Below are 14,019 nucleotides of genomic sequence, written 5' to 3'. Positions count from 1 at the left end.
CTAAAGAAACAGTGACCACCATAAGCCCAAGTTCCCTGAGGTAGGAGTGTGAGCAGGAGAGCTTGAGGATCTGGGGGATTTCACAGAAGAACTGACCCAAAGCATTGCCCTTGCACAGTGGCAGTGAAAATGTATTGGCCGTGTGCAGCAGAGCATTGAGAAACCCAGTGGCCCAGGCAGCTGCTGCCATGTGAACACAAGCTCTGCTGCCCAGGAGGGTCCCGTAGTGCAGGGGTTTGCAGATGGCAACGTAGCGGTCATAGGACATGACTGTGAGGAGACAATACTCTGCTACTGCCAAGAAGGCAAATGAGAACAGCTGTGCAGCACATCCTGTGTACGAGATGGACCTGGTATCCCACGAAGATTTTGCCATGGATTTGGGAAGAATGGTGGAGATGGAGCCCAGGTCGAGGAGGGAGAGGTTGAGGAGGAAGAAGTACATGGGGGTGTGGAGGTGCTGGTCACGGGCTATGGTGGTGATGATGAGGCCGTTGCCCAGGAGGGCAGCCAGGTAGATGCCCAGGAAGAGCCAGAAGTGCAAGAGCTGCAGCTCCCGTGTGTCTGCGAACGGCAGGAGGAGGAAGTGGGTGATGGAGCTGCTGTTGGACATTTGCTTCCGATGGGTATGGAGCACTGTCACAGGAGCAAAAGACAGTGACAAGTTAGGGGAGACTTCTCTGAGCAAAATGAAAGCCATTGCTTATGCACCCTCCCCCTGCTCCACACCCCCTTGTCCTTTTCCAGACCTTCCTTCAGCTCCGTGGCTGAGCCCTGGGTGGTGCTGGCTGGAGGTGCTGTGAGGAGCAGGATCTGTGCCCGCTGGCTGCCCAGGAGTCAGCCCTGCTCTGCAGCAGGGGGTCATGGGAACGGGGGGCAGGGGCCAGTCCTGGGGTTCAGCTGTGTCAGATGGAACCATTCCTGCTGCAGGAGGGCCTGTCAGCATCTGCTCTCCCAGTGATAAGGAACTAGGATTACACAAGGCAGTTTGAGATTTTTGGGTTTTTACAGCTTCCTGCAATTGCCCTGGAGAATGTTCTTCTGACTCAGAAAGCCTCAGCATTTCTGCTCCATGTCTGTGGGTCAGTGCAGATTAGGGGGACCTGGTCTGTTCCATTGTCTTGCTCCAGCTGCCCTGGGCTGGCACCTTTCTGAGATGGAGGCTGATCACACTGCCATGTTACCCTGAACAGCCACCAGGCCCTGCTGAGAGCAGAGGGACCCACCTATGACCATGACAAGTCTCATCCTTTCCTAAGGTCTCAGCACCCCACGTTTAGCCCAGGACACACATGGCTCATTTCACAAACCCAACGGCATTTTCGCTGTTGTAGCATCTCTGTGTTTCTCCATGGGGCTTAAGATAACACTAAGGTGTTATAGCACAGGTTTGCACCCTGGTGGGGAGCTCACAGCTTGGAAGGAAACCTCAAGGATGTAGGGAAGTGTCCTAATAACATCATTTGATTCAGGGAGACTCAGCTCATTCCCCAGCCCCACAGACTGCATTGCCCTCAGCCCCACAGGTCAGAGGAAAGCTGGGACAGGTGTTCCCATGGACACACCTGCAGGAAAGGACCCACAAGATCAGGCTGTGACTCTGCAGCTGAAACTCCCATCCCCAGAGAGCCTGACAGCAAGAACCAGATCACAACAACAGTGACCCAGAGCAGTGGAGCAAGAAGGAAACTGCGGTGAGGGTGGGTGTGAGAGAGGCCAGGGCAGAGGCAGCCGGGCACTCAGACAGCGTCACCCTTCCCCAGCTGTGCAGCCACCTCCCACACACCAGCATTGCCGGGCAGCTGCTCTCAGCCCCTGTGCTCTGCAGAGGGAACTGGAGCTCTGGCTGCACAGGAGCTGCTTCATGCCTTGGAGCCCCCGGCCCTGAGGGCAGAGGCTTTGCTGGGTGGGAGAGGAGGCGAGGGGGCTGCTCACAGGAGGGATCTGCACTGCAGGGGATCATCCAGAGTTTTCTCTGTTCTCCCTCCCATAACAATTCTGGGATTAGTTTCCTCACATTTCTGGTCATTTCCCTGCCGTCTGGAGATTCTCCCGCTGAGAAGTGTTTCCCTATTGATGTCTTTTCCCTATCAGTGCTCACGGACCCCATCCCACGCTCCGTGCCCTCACCCTGCCCCTACAGAAACCTGCCTGTTTGCAGGGCACTGCGTGGGGGCATCTTCCTGTTTGCAGGTTGGGAAACAGGTCAGGTCAGATTGAAGCTTACCGGTCCAGCAAAGGTGATGCAGGTGCTGTCCACAGGCAGAGGGGTGGTGAAGGGATGTTATGAGCCTTCTGGCAGATGTACTGATCACTCAAAGTTGCAGTTCAGGAATCTCAGTGACTTCTTTAACCATGAAGGCTCATTTTCATTTTATCCTTTCCTGCACCCCCCGCCCCTTGGGATAGGAAACTGAAAAGACAGGCTCAGGAAAGCTCCTCATCTTTCTGGTAATCCTTGCATTGATCTTGTCCTTGGGGCATCCCCTTGGAGAAATGCTGGGAGTGAGCTGGAGCTGTGAGCAGCCCTGACCCACACAGCACCCTCTCCACAGCAGAAGGACCCTGCCCTGCTGGGAGTCGCTCCTTCCATCCACGGCTTCTCTCCTCAGTGTTCTTGGGATCTCCCCGGACAGGCTGAGCGCTGACCCTGGCAGGTGGCAGAGTCCCTGCCCCGGCACAGCCCTGGGGTGCAGGGACCCTGCTCTGCAGGACAGCCCTGGGCACCCCTGGGTGCTCACCATCTCTGCAACCATCCCTGGGAGAAGGCAGCCGTCATGTCCTGTCCCGCTGATGATGCAGCAGGGAAGCCCTGCTCTTAAGCACGTTCTTGTCAATATTAGAGATACTGAGATAGTCCTCCTGAAAAGTCTCATAAACTGTAAGAGGTACCAGCTTTAGGAGATCTTTCCAGGAACTGCAGCTACATTGCCCTGGAGCCAGAGACTTACCATGCTAAGGGCTGTGAAGATTCTTCTCCAAGTGAGCGAGAGCTCTGTCCCCCCACCTCAGATTGTCTTTAAACATTCTCTGCCTGGCTCCATCCCCTCGGTGCTGCAGGCAGAGCCCTCAGCCCTGCTGCGCTTTGCAGAGGAGCTGCTCCTGGACAGAGCTGTCTCTCTGCAGCGCTGCCGCTTGCCATGAGCTCCCTCTGTCCCAGGAGCCCAGCCCAGCTCAGGAGTACAGGAGCAGCCCAAGGTGGCACTTTCTCTGTCTGCTCTGGGCTCCCTTGTGGTGTTCCTGGGGCTCCAGGGGAGCATCCCATGAAACAGTGTGAAGTAATCAGTGATGTTTCTTCTCTTACCTCTACAGAGACAGTTCCTTCCTGGAGTGGTATTTTTCATATTAGAATTTGCGCATGACAGTCATCTTTTCTTGACCCATCATTAGACAGGACACCAGCAAAGATCTAAATTCTCCAAGCTAGAGGGAAGAATATCTCCAGTTGCATGAATTTAGGTATTTTATTCTGTGTTTGTAGTCCTTGGGCTAGAAAGACATTCAGCAATCTTTTGGCCATGTCATGCTTCTGCTCTGAAGCAAATCCATTGCTCACATGGGCTCTTGGACACTTGGTACCAGGCTTCCTTGTGGTGGTCAGAGGTTTCCTGGTGCCACAGCTGGGGTGGTTCAGCCCAGATGTGAGGCAATGTCCTCAGCCAGGGACCTGACTGGGAGAGCTGGAGCTGTCCGTGTTGCAGACAGAGCTGTGACACGGATGGAATAAACTGCCAAGGCAGGGTGGCAGAAAGTTCATCTGGTCGTCAAGGACAGCAGCCTCCAAGCACAGCTCCAGTCCAGAACAAAACTCAGTCTAGACCTGTAAGGACATTCAAGAGCCACATAATGAGCTGTTTCTACTTCAGGAACAGTTAAAGGAGAAACAAAGACAGCGTGTGGCCATTGATGAATTTAATAAGAGAAAGCGGTGAGAGTCTCCCAGAAAGTGTCCAAGATGTGTTTGGATAAAGCCCTGAGTAATCTGGTCTGACCCTCCTTTGTGCAGGAGGTTGGTCAAGACACCTCCCAAGCTCCCTTTGAGCCTGGATGATGCTGTCCTTCCTTCCCCTTTGTATTTTCAATTTAGGGAGAGCTCTCAAGTTCTCTCTGACCACAGAAATAATTCACATGAGGTGCAGGGCTGCTTTACAAGTACCTGAAACATGCCTGACCACAACTTTTGCATCCCTTTTCATTTGCCCAAACCCAGGGTCTCCTTTTCTTTGCTCTCCTCATGCCCAACTCCTTAATCCTTTTAGAGCAGGTTGCTCAAGAGGTATCAGCATCCATGTACGGAGTCTGCACATTAGCCAGACATCAAAGTCACCATCAAGAGTCTTTTACCCCAGGAAGGGGAAAACTTCCAATGCAGGCACCAAGCCAGTGCCCAACCTGCCTGGAGACCCAGGACAGTTGTGCCACACAACAGCAGCCTTTGAGGGAAGATGCACATGATGGGAATTGAAATGGTTTCAACCCAAATCATAGAATCATACAATCATAGGATCATAGAATCATTTAGGCTGGAAAAGACCCTTAAGAACATGGAGTCCAACCATAAATCAAACACTGCCAAGGCCACCACTAAACCATATCCCTAAGCAACACGTCTCCACATCTTTTAAATACTTCCAGGGATGGAAGATAAAATTCTGGCCTGGCAGGACACCATTAAGTGCAGTTAGACATAAGATACTTGTCATGCCTGTGAGTTCAGACCTCGTCGGCAGAATGTCTCAGAACCCTTCAGTGAGGAGGGCAGGGTGTTGGGGAGATGGGAGCACGTTTCAGTTTCCCAGATCCCAGGACAGAGCCCAAACCATCCTTCCGGTCAACTCTGGCATTCAATTTCTTGAGATGCAAAGCTGCTGGGCCTTCTGTGGATAATCATGTTAAAAGGCATGAATAATCCTTCAAGTGTTTGTGTAATTTCTCTAAGAGTGTCAGTACAAAAAAATAATTAGAAAAAAGGTTAATCTGCCTAAATATAATCTCCCACATTTCACTCTGCATCAGTGGTAGCCCCACTGGCAGTGCAATTCAAATAGGTATTTGCAGTATAAGGCATGATACCCCATGTATAAGTACGTATCAAAATGGTTCAGATGAAGGGTGGTCTGGCAAAAGTCACCCTTTGTGTCCCCAGGTGCACGGACACTGCTCATGTGCCTCTGCAGAGAGGGGCAGAAGCTGGATCCCCTTCTCAGGACAGACTCCTTCCAGGAGAGACACAGCAATGGGGGTAACTCTTCAGGTCTTTACGGAATTTCACTCAGCATCAGTTTTGACATCTTGGGTGCTTTCCTGTGACTACCCTTTCTGCACAAATGATCATAAAAAGACAACTGGAAATATGGAAGGAAGAAAGGCCTCTTTTGGGCTAATCGTGTATGGTAGTGACATTCCCATCTTGTGGGCATGGCTGTGCCTGGGAGATGGGGAATGGCTGCTGCCTGGAGTGGCTGCTCACACTGACCACAGGCAAAGCCTTGAAAAACATTTGAGAAAAATCTACCAAGCCCCAGGGGTCAGGGCTCAGCCATTCTGGTGATAAACAAACATCAAGGGCTGACATGGCATCAGAGCCACCTCCACTTTGCTCTCACCACCTGTAACCAGTGTCTCCAAGTCTTTCTTTCACCAGCCCCCAGGAACACGGGCCTCGACTGCTTGTTTCCTTCACAGCTGTGTCAGTGATGGCCCTTCATGGGGTCCAAAACATGCTCAGAAACTTGGGTTTTGCTTCTGCCTTTCACTTCATTAGAAGTTTGTTCTTTCTTTCAGTAGCTGCAGAGGGCAGCAGAGGGCTCATTAACATCTAAAGTGCTCGTACAAGCCAAGACTCTGTGCAGCATTTTCCTAAAGTCTTCATGCCTGGCGTGGATGATTAGGGAGATTTCAGGAACCGCCGAACAGAGAGCATTTCCATAATAAATAGGAATAAAGCCAAATTTCTTCTATTTCCTTCCCTGCTCACCCTTCCCTCCCTTTCCAAAACAGGTGGTATCAGCAGCCTCCAGTTCATATGAATGTGGAGCATCTCCTGATAAAGACTGAATATGTCAGAAAAGTGGGTGCCTAGATCAACATGTGAGTGAGGAGGTAGTCCAGGCCACCTCAAGAGGAGTCACATCCTCTGGACCAAAAAGTGGGTGTTCCTGGGAATCTCAGATGCCACGGCAGAGCCATATATGTGTTCTGGGAGCTGGTCAAATGACTCATCTCCTTTTCTGTAATCGTGTTTGAGTTTACTCAGGTAACCCCTGACTTGACCCCCATCCACTCCTGGGTGTTCTCCAGACTCCTGCATTCGGGAACAAAGTCCCGGGAGACCTTGCTGGTGAAGATGGAGGCAAAGAAGCCATGAAGTACCTCAGTCCTGTCTGATTCTACTCTTAGGAAGTTCAGCAGCAGGCCCGCATTCGCCCTGTCTCTTCTTTTACTGTAAGGAAGCTGTGTCAGCTCATCTTGCTGCCCTCAGCCTCCTCTGCAGGTATCAAGTCCAGGGCAGCTTTGGCATCAGCTGTACATCCATGGACAAGGCTTCTATAGTCTTCCTTTGCAGCTTCACCTGCTTCCACCTTCTGTGTGCTGCTTTTTAGCCCTGGAGCTCCATCAGTTCAGAGAAGCAGCCTCACAAGATAAATGCTTCTTTTCATGGATACTTGTACAGATCATTCTTGTGCTTGGAGCAGGCTGTTCTGTAAGGCTTCTCAGATTTCCTGAGCTCCTTCGCCCTTCAGACCTACTTCCGTGTCACCACCTCGCCTGCCATCCTCCAGTATGTCAAAGTCTTCTCCTCTGGAGTCCACCAGCCTGTGCTGTGCTGCTGGCCTTCCTCCCTCCCCTCTGGTGCCTGGGACCCCACTGTTTCCTGGTCACCACAGCCAAGGTGGACACTGATGTTCACATCCCTCACCAGCTCTTCCTTGTTTCCCAGTTCCAGATCCGGGTGAGCATCACCCTCGTTGGCCCATCAGACAGATATGTTAAGAAGTTGGCCCAAGATCCTCTGGAGTGTTGGCACCTGCAGCTTTGCCTGGCCAGTGAATGTCAGGGCAATTAGAGTTCCCCATAGGAACCTCATCATTGCCTAGAGGCTTCCTCACGTTGCTGACAAAAGATCTTTTCCATTTCTTCTCCATGATCAAGTAGTTTGTAACACTCAACATGTTGACACCCTATATTGTGTTTACATGGCAAAGTATTGGAACTGGGGATGAGGGTGCGTGTGCTACAGTTGTCACCTCTCTGAGAAGACAACAGGAGTTTGACCGACATCAGACAGAGCCGATTTCAGCTGGCTCCAAGATGGACCCACTCCTTGCCCAATCTGAGCCACTCGGTGATGCTGGCAGCACCTCTGTGATATTGTATTTGAGAAAGGGTAAAAAATGCTACATAACAGCAGGTGGGAGAGAGGAGGGAGGAAATGGGAGAGAAAAAACGCTGCAGACACCAAGGTCATATCCCACAGGACCCAAGTAGGTCCCTCAGCAGGCCAAAGCCTGCTCTCCTGAAATCCTGCTCTTTGCCTTGTTATCATCTTCCACGAGCCTCAACTCCACTTTCTCATCCTGAACTGTTACATCCCTGACCAACTCTTTCTGCTTTGTAAGTGTGAAGTCCCACAGGGCATCTCACCTCACCGACCCCTCAGTCACCCGTGTCAGGAAGATGTTGTCAATGAGCTGCAAAACCCTCCTGGATGCCTGGTACCTTGCAGATATTGGGATATCTTAGGTCTGCAACAAGGATGCTGCCCTGGAAACATGACGCTTCTTTCCTTTGTCTGAAGGAGGCCTCATCTAATTCCTCTTCCTGATCAGGGAGCCTGTAGCTGATGTCCAGTCACCACAGCATTGCCCATGTTGTTCTGCCCTCTCATGCTGACTCCTCAACTTTCAGCTGACATTGTCTGTGCCCAGGCAGAGCTCCACGTATTCCTGCTGCTCTTCCACATGAAGGGAATATACCCTTGTGACACCAGACCTCTGGCATTATGAGTACCAGACCCCCAAGACCCCACAGTTCCTTCAGGAGCTGGTATTCATAGTGTCCTGTAACTCCTCATGCTGTTATGTTGGGAGAGACAACCTCATCAGGATAAACCCTCTGCATGCAAACATTAACAGCCGAGCAAATTGAGCTTCAGTCAAGAGACAGTCCAGACCTTGCGAATGTCTGCTATTTGCCCATCAGAAAGCTCTGAAGCTTCACAAGATGAAGTCACCAGTTCTGTATCAGGGCAGGAGAATAACCCCATCCATCAGGACAGACCAGGACCTGACAGGCTGAGCAGTGACCCTGAGGAGAAGGGCCTGGGCACTACAAGGGCCGCCACACAAGCCTGTGCTGCACGCTCACCATGAACAAGGCAGCTGCACACGGGGCTGCATGAGGAGTAGCGTGGGAACCCAGACACCTGGAGTTCTCATCCCCTTCGCTTCAGCACTGGTGTGACCCCACACACACGGGTGTGTGCCAGTGTGCAGCTCCCCGTTTGGAGAAGCAGGGAGGAACTGGAGAGTGCAGGGCTCTGCCAAGGCAGGGGTCAGGACCTTGTGCACATGGTGAGGGATGCTGAGGGACCTGGGCTGCTTTGGCCCAGCAGCGCTGGGGAGGCTACAGCAGTGTAGGAGTAGCCTGAGAGTGCTGGAAGGGTGGTTTCAGAGAGGGTGGAGGTTTTCTTCATAGTGGGAAACAGAATACGAAAGAAATAATGGCACAAAGTGCAGCTGGGGAGGTCCAGGCTGGACATGAGCAGAAAGGAATGTGAGTGGAAGGGCAGTGCTGTGGTGGAGCAGGTCACCCAGAGGGAGTCTGCATCAGCCCAAGGCTTTGGGCTTCAAGGAACAGCTGGGGAGGACGGAGAGATCTCAGCAAAGGAAGGAAGATGCTCAGACAAGAGCAAGGTGGGGCAGCAGGGGGGATGTCTCCAGCCTGCAGGGAAAGAGGTGCAGGTGATGCCACAGCACAGGACAGGCTGTCGTGGAGATGACCAAGGCATATAAAAAGGCTGAAAGGTGCCAACAGACATGAGCTCCTTCTCCCCTTAGCGATGGCTGTTGTCTCCACCTCTGATGCCTGTGAGGAGACACCTTGTCCTTACAGCACAGGGGCTTCATGGCCTGCTTGTCCCCAGCCAGGAACCTGGGAGGTGTCGGACCATAGTCCTGCCCTTGGCCTTTCACGGCCCCACATCACACTGTCCCAGGAAGAGCCCTGGGCAACGTGGGAGGGACAGGATCTGATTTCCCAGGGTTTGGGGGTCAGGGCTTGGCCCTTTGGTTAATGAAACACATCCAGGTGTACTCAGCTTCAGAGCCACCTGTACTTTGCTTTTAGTGACTTGTCATCTCTGCCTCCAGTTTTCTGCTCTACCCAACCCTGGGGATGGTTTCTCAGTAGTGTCCCTCAGTGGGACCCATTAACATTACAAGAAACTTTGGAGTTTGAATCTGACTTTGACTACTTGAGAAGTTTCTTCAATTCCTCTCAGGCTGTGAGGCTCATGGACTCAGCACCAAAGCCACCAGAGGGGTCATTAAAGTGCCTGGGGCTGCTCCTGTGCTGCTGAGCTGGGCGGGGCTCCTGGGACAGAGGGAGCTCATGGCAAGCGGCAGCACTGCAGAGAGACAGCTCTGCCCAGGAGCAGCTCCTCTGCAAAGCGCAGCAGGGCTGAGGGCTCTGCCTGGGCATCTCAGGGAGACGAGCAAGGCAGAGAGAGATTAAAGGTGGTGAGGATTGGGAGGATGACTGAGAGCTCACTGGAGGAGAAATCTTTGCAGCCCTTGACACGGTAAGTCTCTGGGTGCAGGGCAATGCAGCTGTAGCTCCTGGAGGCATCTCCTAAAGCTGGCACAGCCACAGCTTGTGGGATCTGTAAGGAGGGGGCTCTTGTCAGGCAATGTTGAACAGCTGTGAAGCTTGGGGAGCACCCAGGGGTGCCCAGGGCTGTCCTGCAGAGCAGGGTCCTTGCACCCCAGGGCTGTGCCGGGGCAGGGACTCTGCCGCCTGCCAGGGTCAGCGCTCAGCCTGCCCGGGGAGATCCCCACGGTGCTGTGGGGAGAAGCCGTGGGGGGAAGGAGCCACCTCTAGCTGGGCAGGGTCCTGCTATGGAGTGGGTGTTGTGTGTGTCAGGGCTACTCACAGCTCCAGATCACTTTATGACCTGTCCAGGAGGAGTTTAAAGAAGCACAGCAAGAGAGGGGCTTTGTGAAAAGGAACAATCCTGTTCAATCAGTCTCATACTCTGGGTTGTCTATGTGGCCAGTGGGACACAGAGATTAATGTCTCAGTTCAGGAGGATGAACTGAAATTCCAAATCTGTTACTCTTTGGGGGTGAATAAGCCTGTTTCTACCAGAAATCAACACACTGTGGCTTACAGACAGCATCAGGATGACTTTTCCAGCCTCATCAGGGCTGGTCTGATGTTCCCATCAGAGCCGGCCCACACAGAGCTGCCCCTGGGCAGTGTCCGGCTGCTGGGAGGGGTCTGCAGGGCAGAGCTGAGCACACAGCAGCTGGGATGGGGTCTGTGACACTGACAGGAGGAGACTTGGGCACAGAGACACAGCTGCAGGCAGGGACAGCTCCAGGCAGCAGAGCAGGGGCTGTTCAGGAGCTCTTCTGCTCCTGCTCTGCAGGTGGCTGCTGGGGGTTGTCTGCTGGGCAATGATCGGACTGTCCCTTTAGCACATCCCATCTCCAGGAGCCCTGACTCTGCTCTGCCTGTCCTGCTGGGCTCCCCAGCTGCCCCCAGAAAGGCCCAGCTCTGCTGTAGGATGCCAGGAGTGCTGAGCCTTTCCTTGGGGTCCACGCTCTCCTGCCAGAGTCCTTTGCTTCTCTGGGTGAGGGGTCGTGTCCTGCTCTCTCCATCACATCTCCACCTCTGGGCTGGGACAGAGAAGAGTTTGCAGATCTGCCCTTTCAAACAGGGCTCTCCTTCTCCAGTGTGAGTACAGTTGTTTGGATTAATTAGATTAATTGGTTTCTGAAGTGATTTTCAAGGCAGCACAAACTGAAGCACAGACAGATGAGTAAAATCCTGATGGAGACTTCTGCTGTCTGACTCAATAAAGCGCCAGAGAGCGCTGAGCCTTTTTGCCTCTCCTATCTCTAGATTCATCACATTTTCAATCACAAAAATTAGGATTTCTACCCCTAAAAAACCAGCACTCACCTGAAGTGGTGATGGAAAACAAAAAAAAACACCAGATAAAATATTTATAAAAATATGGAAATTGTCTCCTTTGCAGCCCAAGCCCTTGACAGCCATGAGGACAGATATTAAACTTTTTCATTGAAGGTGGATTACATCTGCCATTCCTTGTGAACGTCAGAGCTGTCACAAACCAGCTCCTATGTCCTCACTGCAGCAGAGCAAAGCTGGCTGCTGGGCAGCACACGGGCAGAGGTCCTGCTCCTGACAGCACACTCAGCCAGCACACAACAGAGAAACGAAATGCATTTCTGTTGGGGTGATAGCTATAAAAAATGATGTGGCTTTGCTAAGAGGAGTTTGTCCTAATTTTAAGTGGGTTTTTCTTTTTTTGAACAGAGTCCACATTCCAAGAAACAGCAAATGTCCAACAGCAGCTCCATCACCCACTTCCTCCTCCTGCCATTCACAGACACACGGGAGCTGCAGCTCTTGCACTTCTGGCTCTTCCTGGGCATCTACCTGGCTGCCCTCCTGGGCAACGGCCTCATCATCACCACCATAGCCTGTGACCAGCACCTCCACACCCCCATGTACTTCTTCCTGCTCAACCTCTCCCTCCTCGACCTGGGCTTCATCTCCACCACTCTCCCCAAATCCATGGCAAATTCTTTAGGGGACACCAGGTCCATCTCGTACACAGGATGTGCTGCACAGCTCTTCTCATTTGCCTTCTTGGCAGTAGCAGAGTATTGTCTCCTCACCGTCATGTCCTATGACCGCTACGTTGCCATCTGCAAACCCCTGCACTACGGGACCCTCCTGGGCAGCAGAGCTTGTGTCCACATGGCAGCAGCTGCCTGGGCCACTGGGTTTCTCTGTGCTCTGCTGCACACGGCCAATACATTTTCACTGCCACTGTGCAAGGGCAATGCTGTGGACCAGTTCTTCTGTGAAATCCCCCAGATCCTCAAGCTCTCCTGCTCACACTCCTACCTCAGGGAAGTTGAGCTTATGGTGGTCAGTGCCTGCTTAGCATTTGGGTGTTTTATCTTCACTCTTTTCTCCTATGTGCAGATTTTGAGGGCCGTGCTGAGGATCCCCTCTGAGCAGGGTCGGCACAAAGCCTTTTCCACGTGCCTCCCTCACCTGGCTGTGGTCTCCCTGTTTGTCAGCACTTGCATGTTTACGTACCTGAAACCCCCCTCCATCTCTTCCCCATCCCTGGACCTGGTGGCGTCCGTTCTGTACTCGGTGGTGCCTCCAGCAGTGAACCCCCTCATCTACAGCATGAGGAACCAGGAGCTCAAGGATGCCCTGAGGAAACTCATGGCTGGATTCTTGTCAAAGGCATTAAACTTCCCATGTTCTGCATGTCACTCATGACATATCTCATGACAGGTCCAACCTGTCTTTTTTATATTTTGTAGTTGTGGATGATTGTTTGGAGTTGGGGGAAGGCTTGTTTGGTTTTGCTTTTTTACCTATGATAATATTGCCCACAAAGAAATGTTATTATTCATCCCACTTCTAATTCTCTGTACACCTTTGTAGTTCAAGTCATAGATCTTGTAAATGAGAAGTCGTGCTCTCTGTGGATTTAAACAAAATAAATGACCCTGCAGTGAACAATTTGTCTGAGATCTTTCCTCTGCAACCTTTGTGAAGCTCAATACAAGCTGTCTGTGGGCAAAGATGGAGGAAACAGTCCCAGCAGAGCAGCTCTGCCAGGGAGCACCAGCCTTGTTCTTTCCAGAGTCCTTCTCTTTCCACTTCCCCACTCTCCTTCTCAGCCCTTGTGTTGGTGCAAGGCCTGAGCGCTCCCAAGGCTTGGATCACCGTCCTGCTGTGTGTCAGTCCTGTGACCAGAGGCAGGGACAGGCAATGGGCACTTGTGTGACAGAGCTGGCCTTGGAACAGCATCTCCATCAGCAAGGGCATTTCCTTAGCACAGTGCCTGAACGTTTAGGTCTTCTTCCAAAGTTCCTTGAAGAACATTCCTAAGGAACAGACTCTCCAGAGCCTCATTGTTTGGCTTGTTTCTCTGTGGGCTCAGTGTGATGAGATCAGCGTCCCAGTGCAGCTTTCAAGGGACTTCGGGCTGGTTGTTCAGGTGTTGCTTGTTGGTGACCAGCACCCACACCGGTGGTGAATAAGGCAGGGTCCCTCTGAGCACCCTCCATGGCCACCCAAGAGTTTGTGTGGGAGGCGGTCAGTGGCAGTGACCACCATCAGCTGGGGCCGCCTCCCAGTCTGACCAGTATGGCCCCGCAGAGTCACCACAGCCCGGGCACCACAGCCCACTTGATCTACAGAGCAAAACCCGCAGCTCGGGGGCTGTGGGGAGCGTGGGGACAGGGTGCAGGAACGGCAGCCAGGCCAGTGCAGGTGTGCTTTCTCTAGGGAAAGGCTTTGCGGGGAGATGGGATGTCCCAGGAGAAGAGCAGGACACAGTGTGTGTGCAAGAGAGACATGGAAACAGTCTGTCATGCTGCTGGGTGCCAGCTTGGGGCTGTTGTCTCTTGCAGCCACCCTCTTAATCATTGTCCTCTCACCATGGCTCAAAGAGCTTTTTCTTCCCCCCGTGGAAGGACACCAGATGACTAGGTCAGAAGTCCAGGTGTGCACTGAGGGGACATGTGAGCATGCACATCCTGTGTGGGGGGAAATGAACCCAAATGAGCACAGATGCCATCAGCTGTTCCTGTGGGTGCCATGGAGGCCTGTGGGACAGTGTCTTGAGGTCACTTTGTGTTGAGAGTAACTTCCCCAAGAAACCACCTGAATGCAGCACAGGGATGTGCTTCCTTGAACTGAGGTCAGTGTGACCTCCCTGGAGACCTGCATCAGCTC

At 52.5% G+C, this 14,019-nt stretch overlaps 1 protein-coding gene across 1 annotated transcript; it reads left to right on the top strand.

Annotated features, from left to right (window-relative positions):
• The first annotated feature begins 11,589 nt into the window (after nucleotides 1-11,589).
• On the top strand, nucleotides 11,590-12,552 carry LOC136002959 (olfactory receptor 14J1-like). The gene has a single exon (XM_065658195.1). It carries the CDS (start codon nucleotides 11,590-11,592, stop codon nucleotides 12,550-12,552), a length of 963 nt encoding a protein of 320 aa, XP_065514267.1.
• Nucleotides 12,553-14,019: the final 1,467 nt, after the last annotated feature.

Source organism: Caloenas nicobarica, unplaced genomic scaffold (genome assembly GCF_036013445.1).
Source record: "Caloenas nicobarica isolate bCalNic1 unplaced genomic scaffold, bCalNic1.hap1 Scaffold_85, whole genome shotgun sequence".
Classification (NCBI taxonomy): domain Eukaryota; kingdom Metazoa; phylum Chordata; class Aves; order Columbiformes; family Columbidae; genus Caloenas; species Caloenas nicobarica.
The sequence above is the reverse complement of the archived record's forward strand: the minus strand, read 5'-3'. Positions and strand labels throughout refer to the sequence as shown.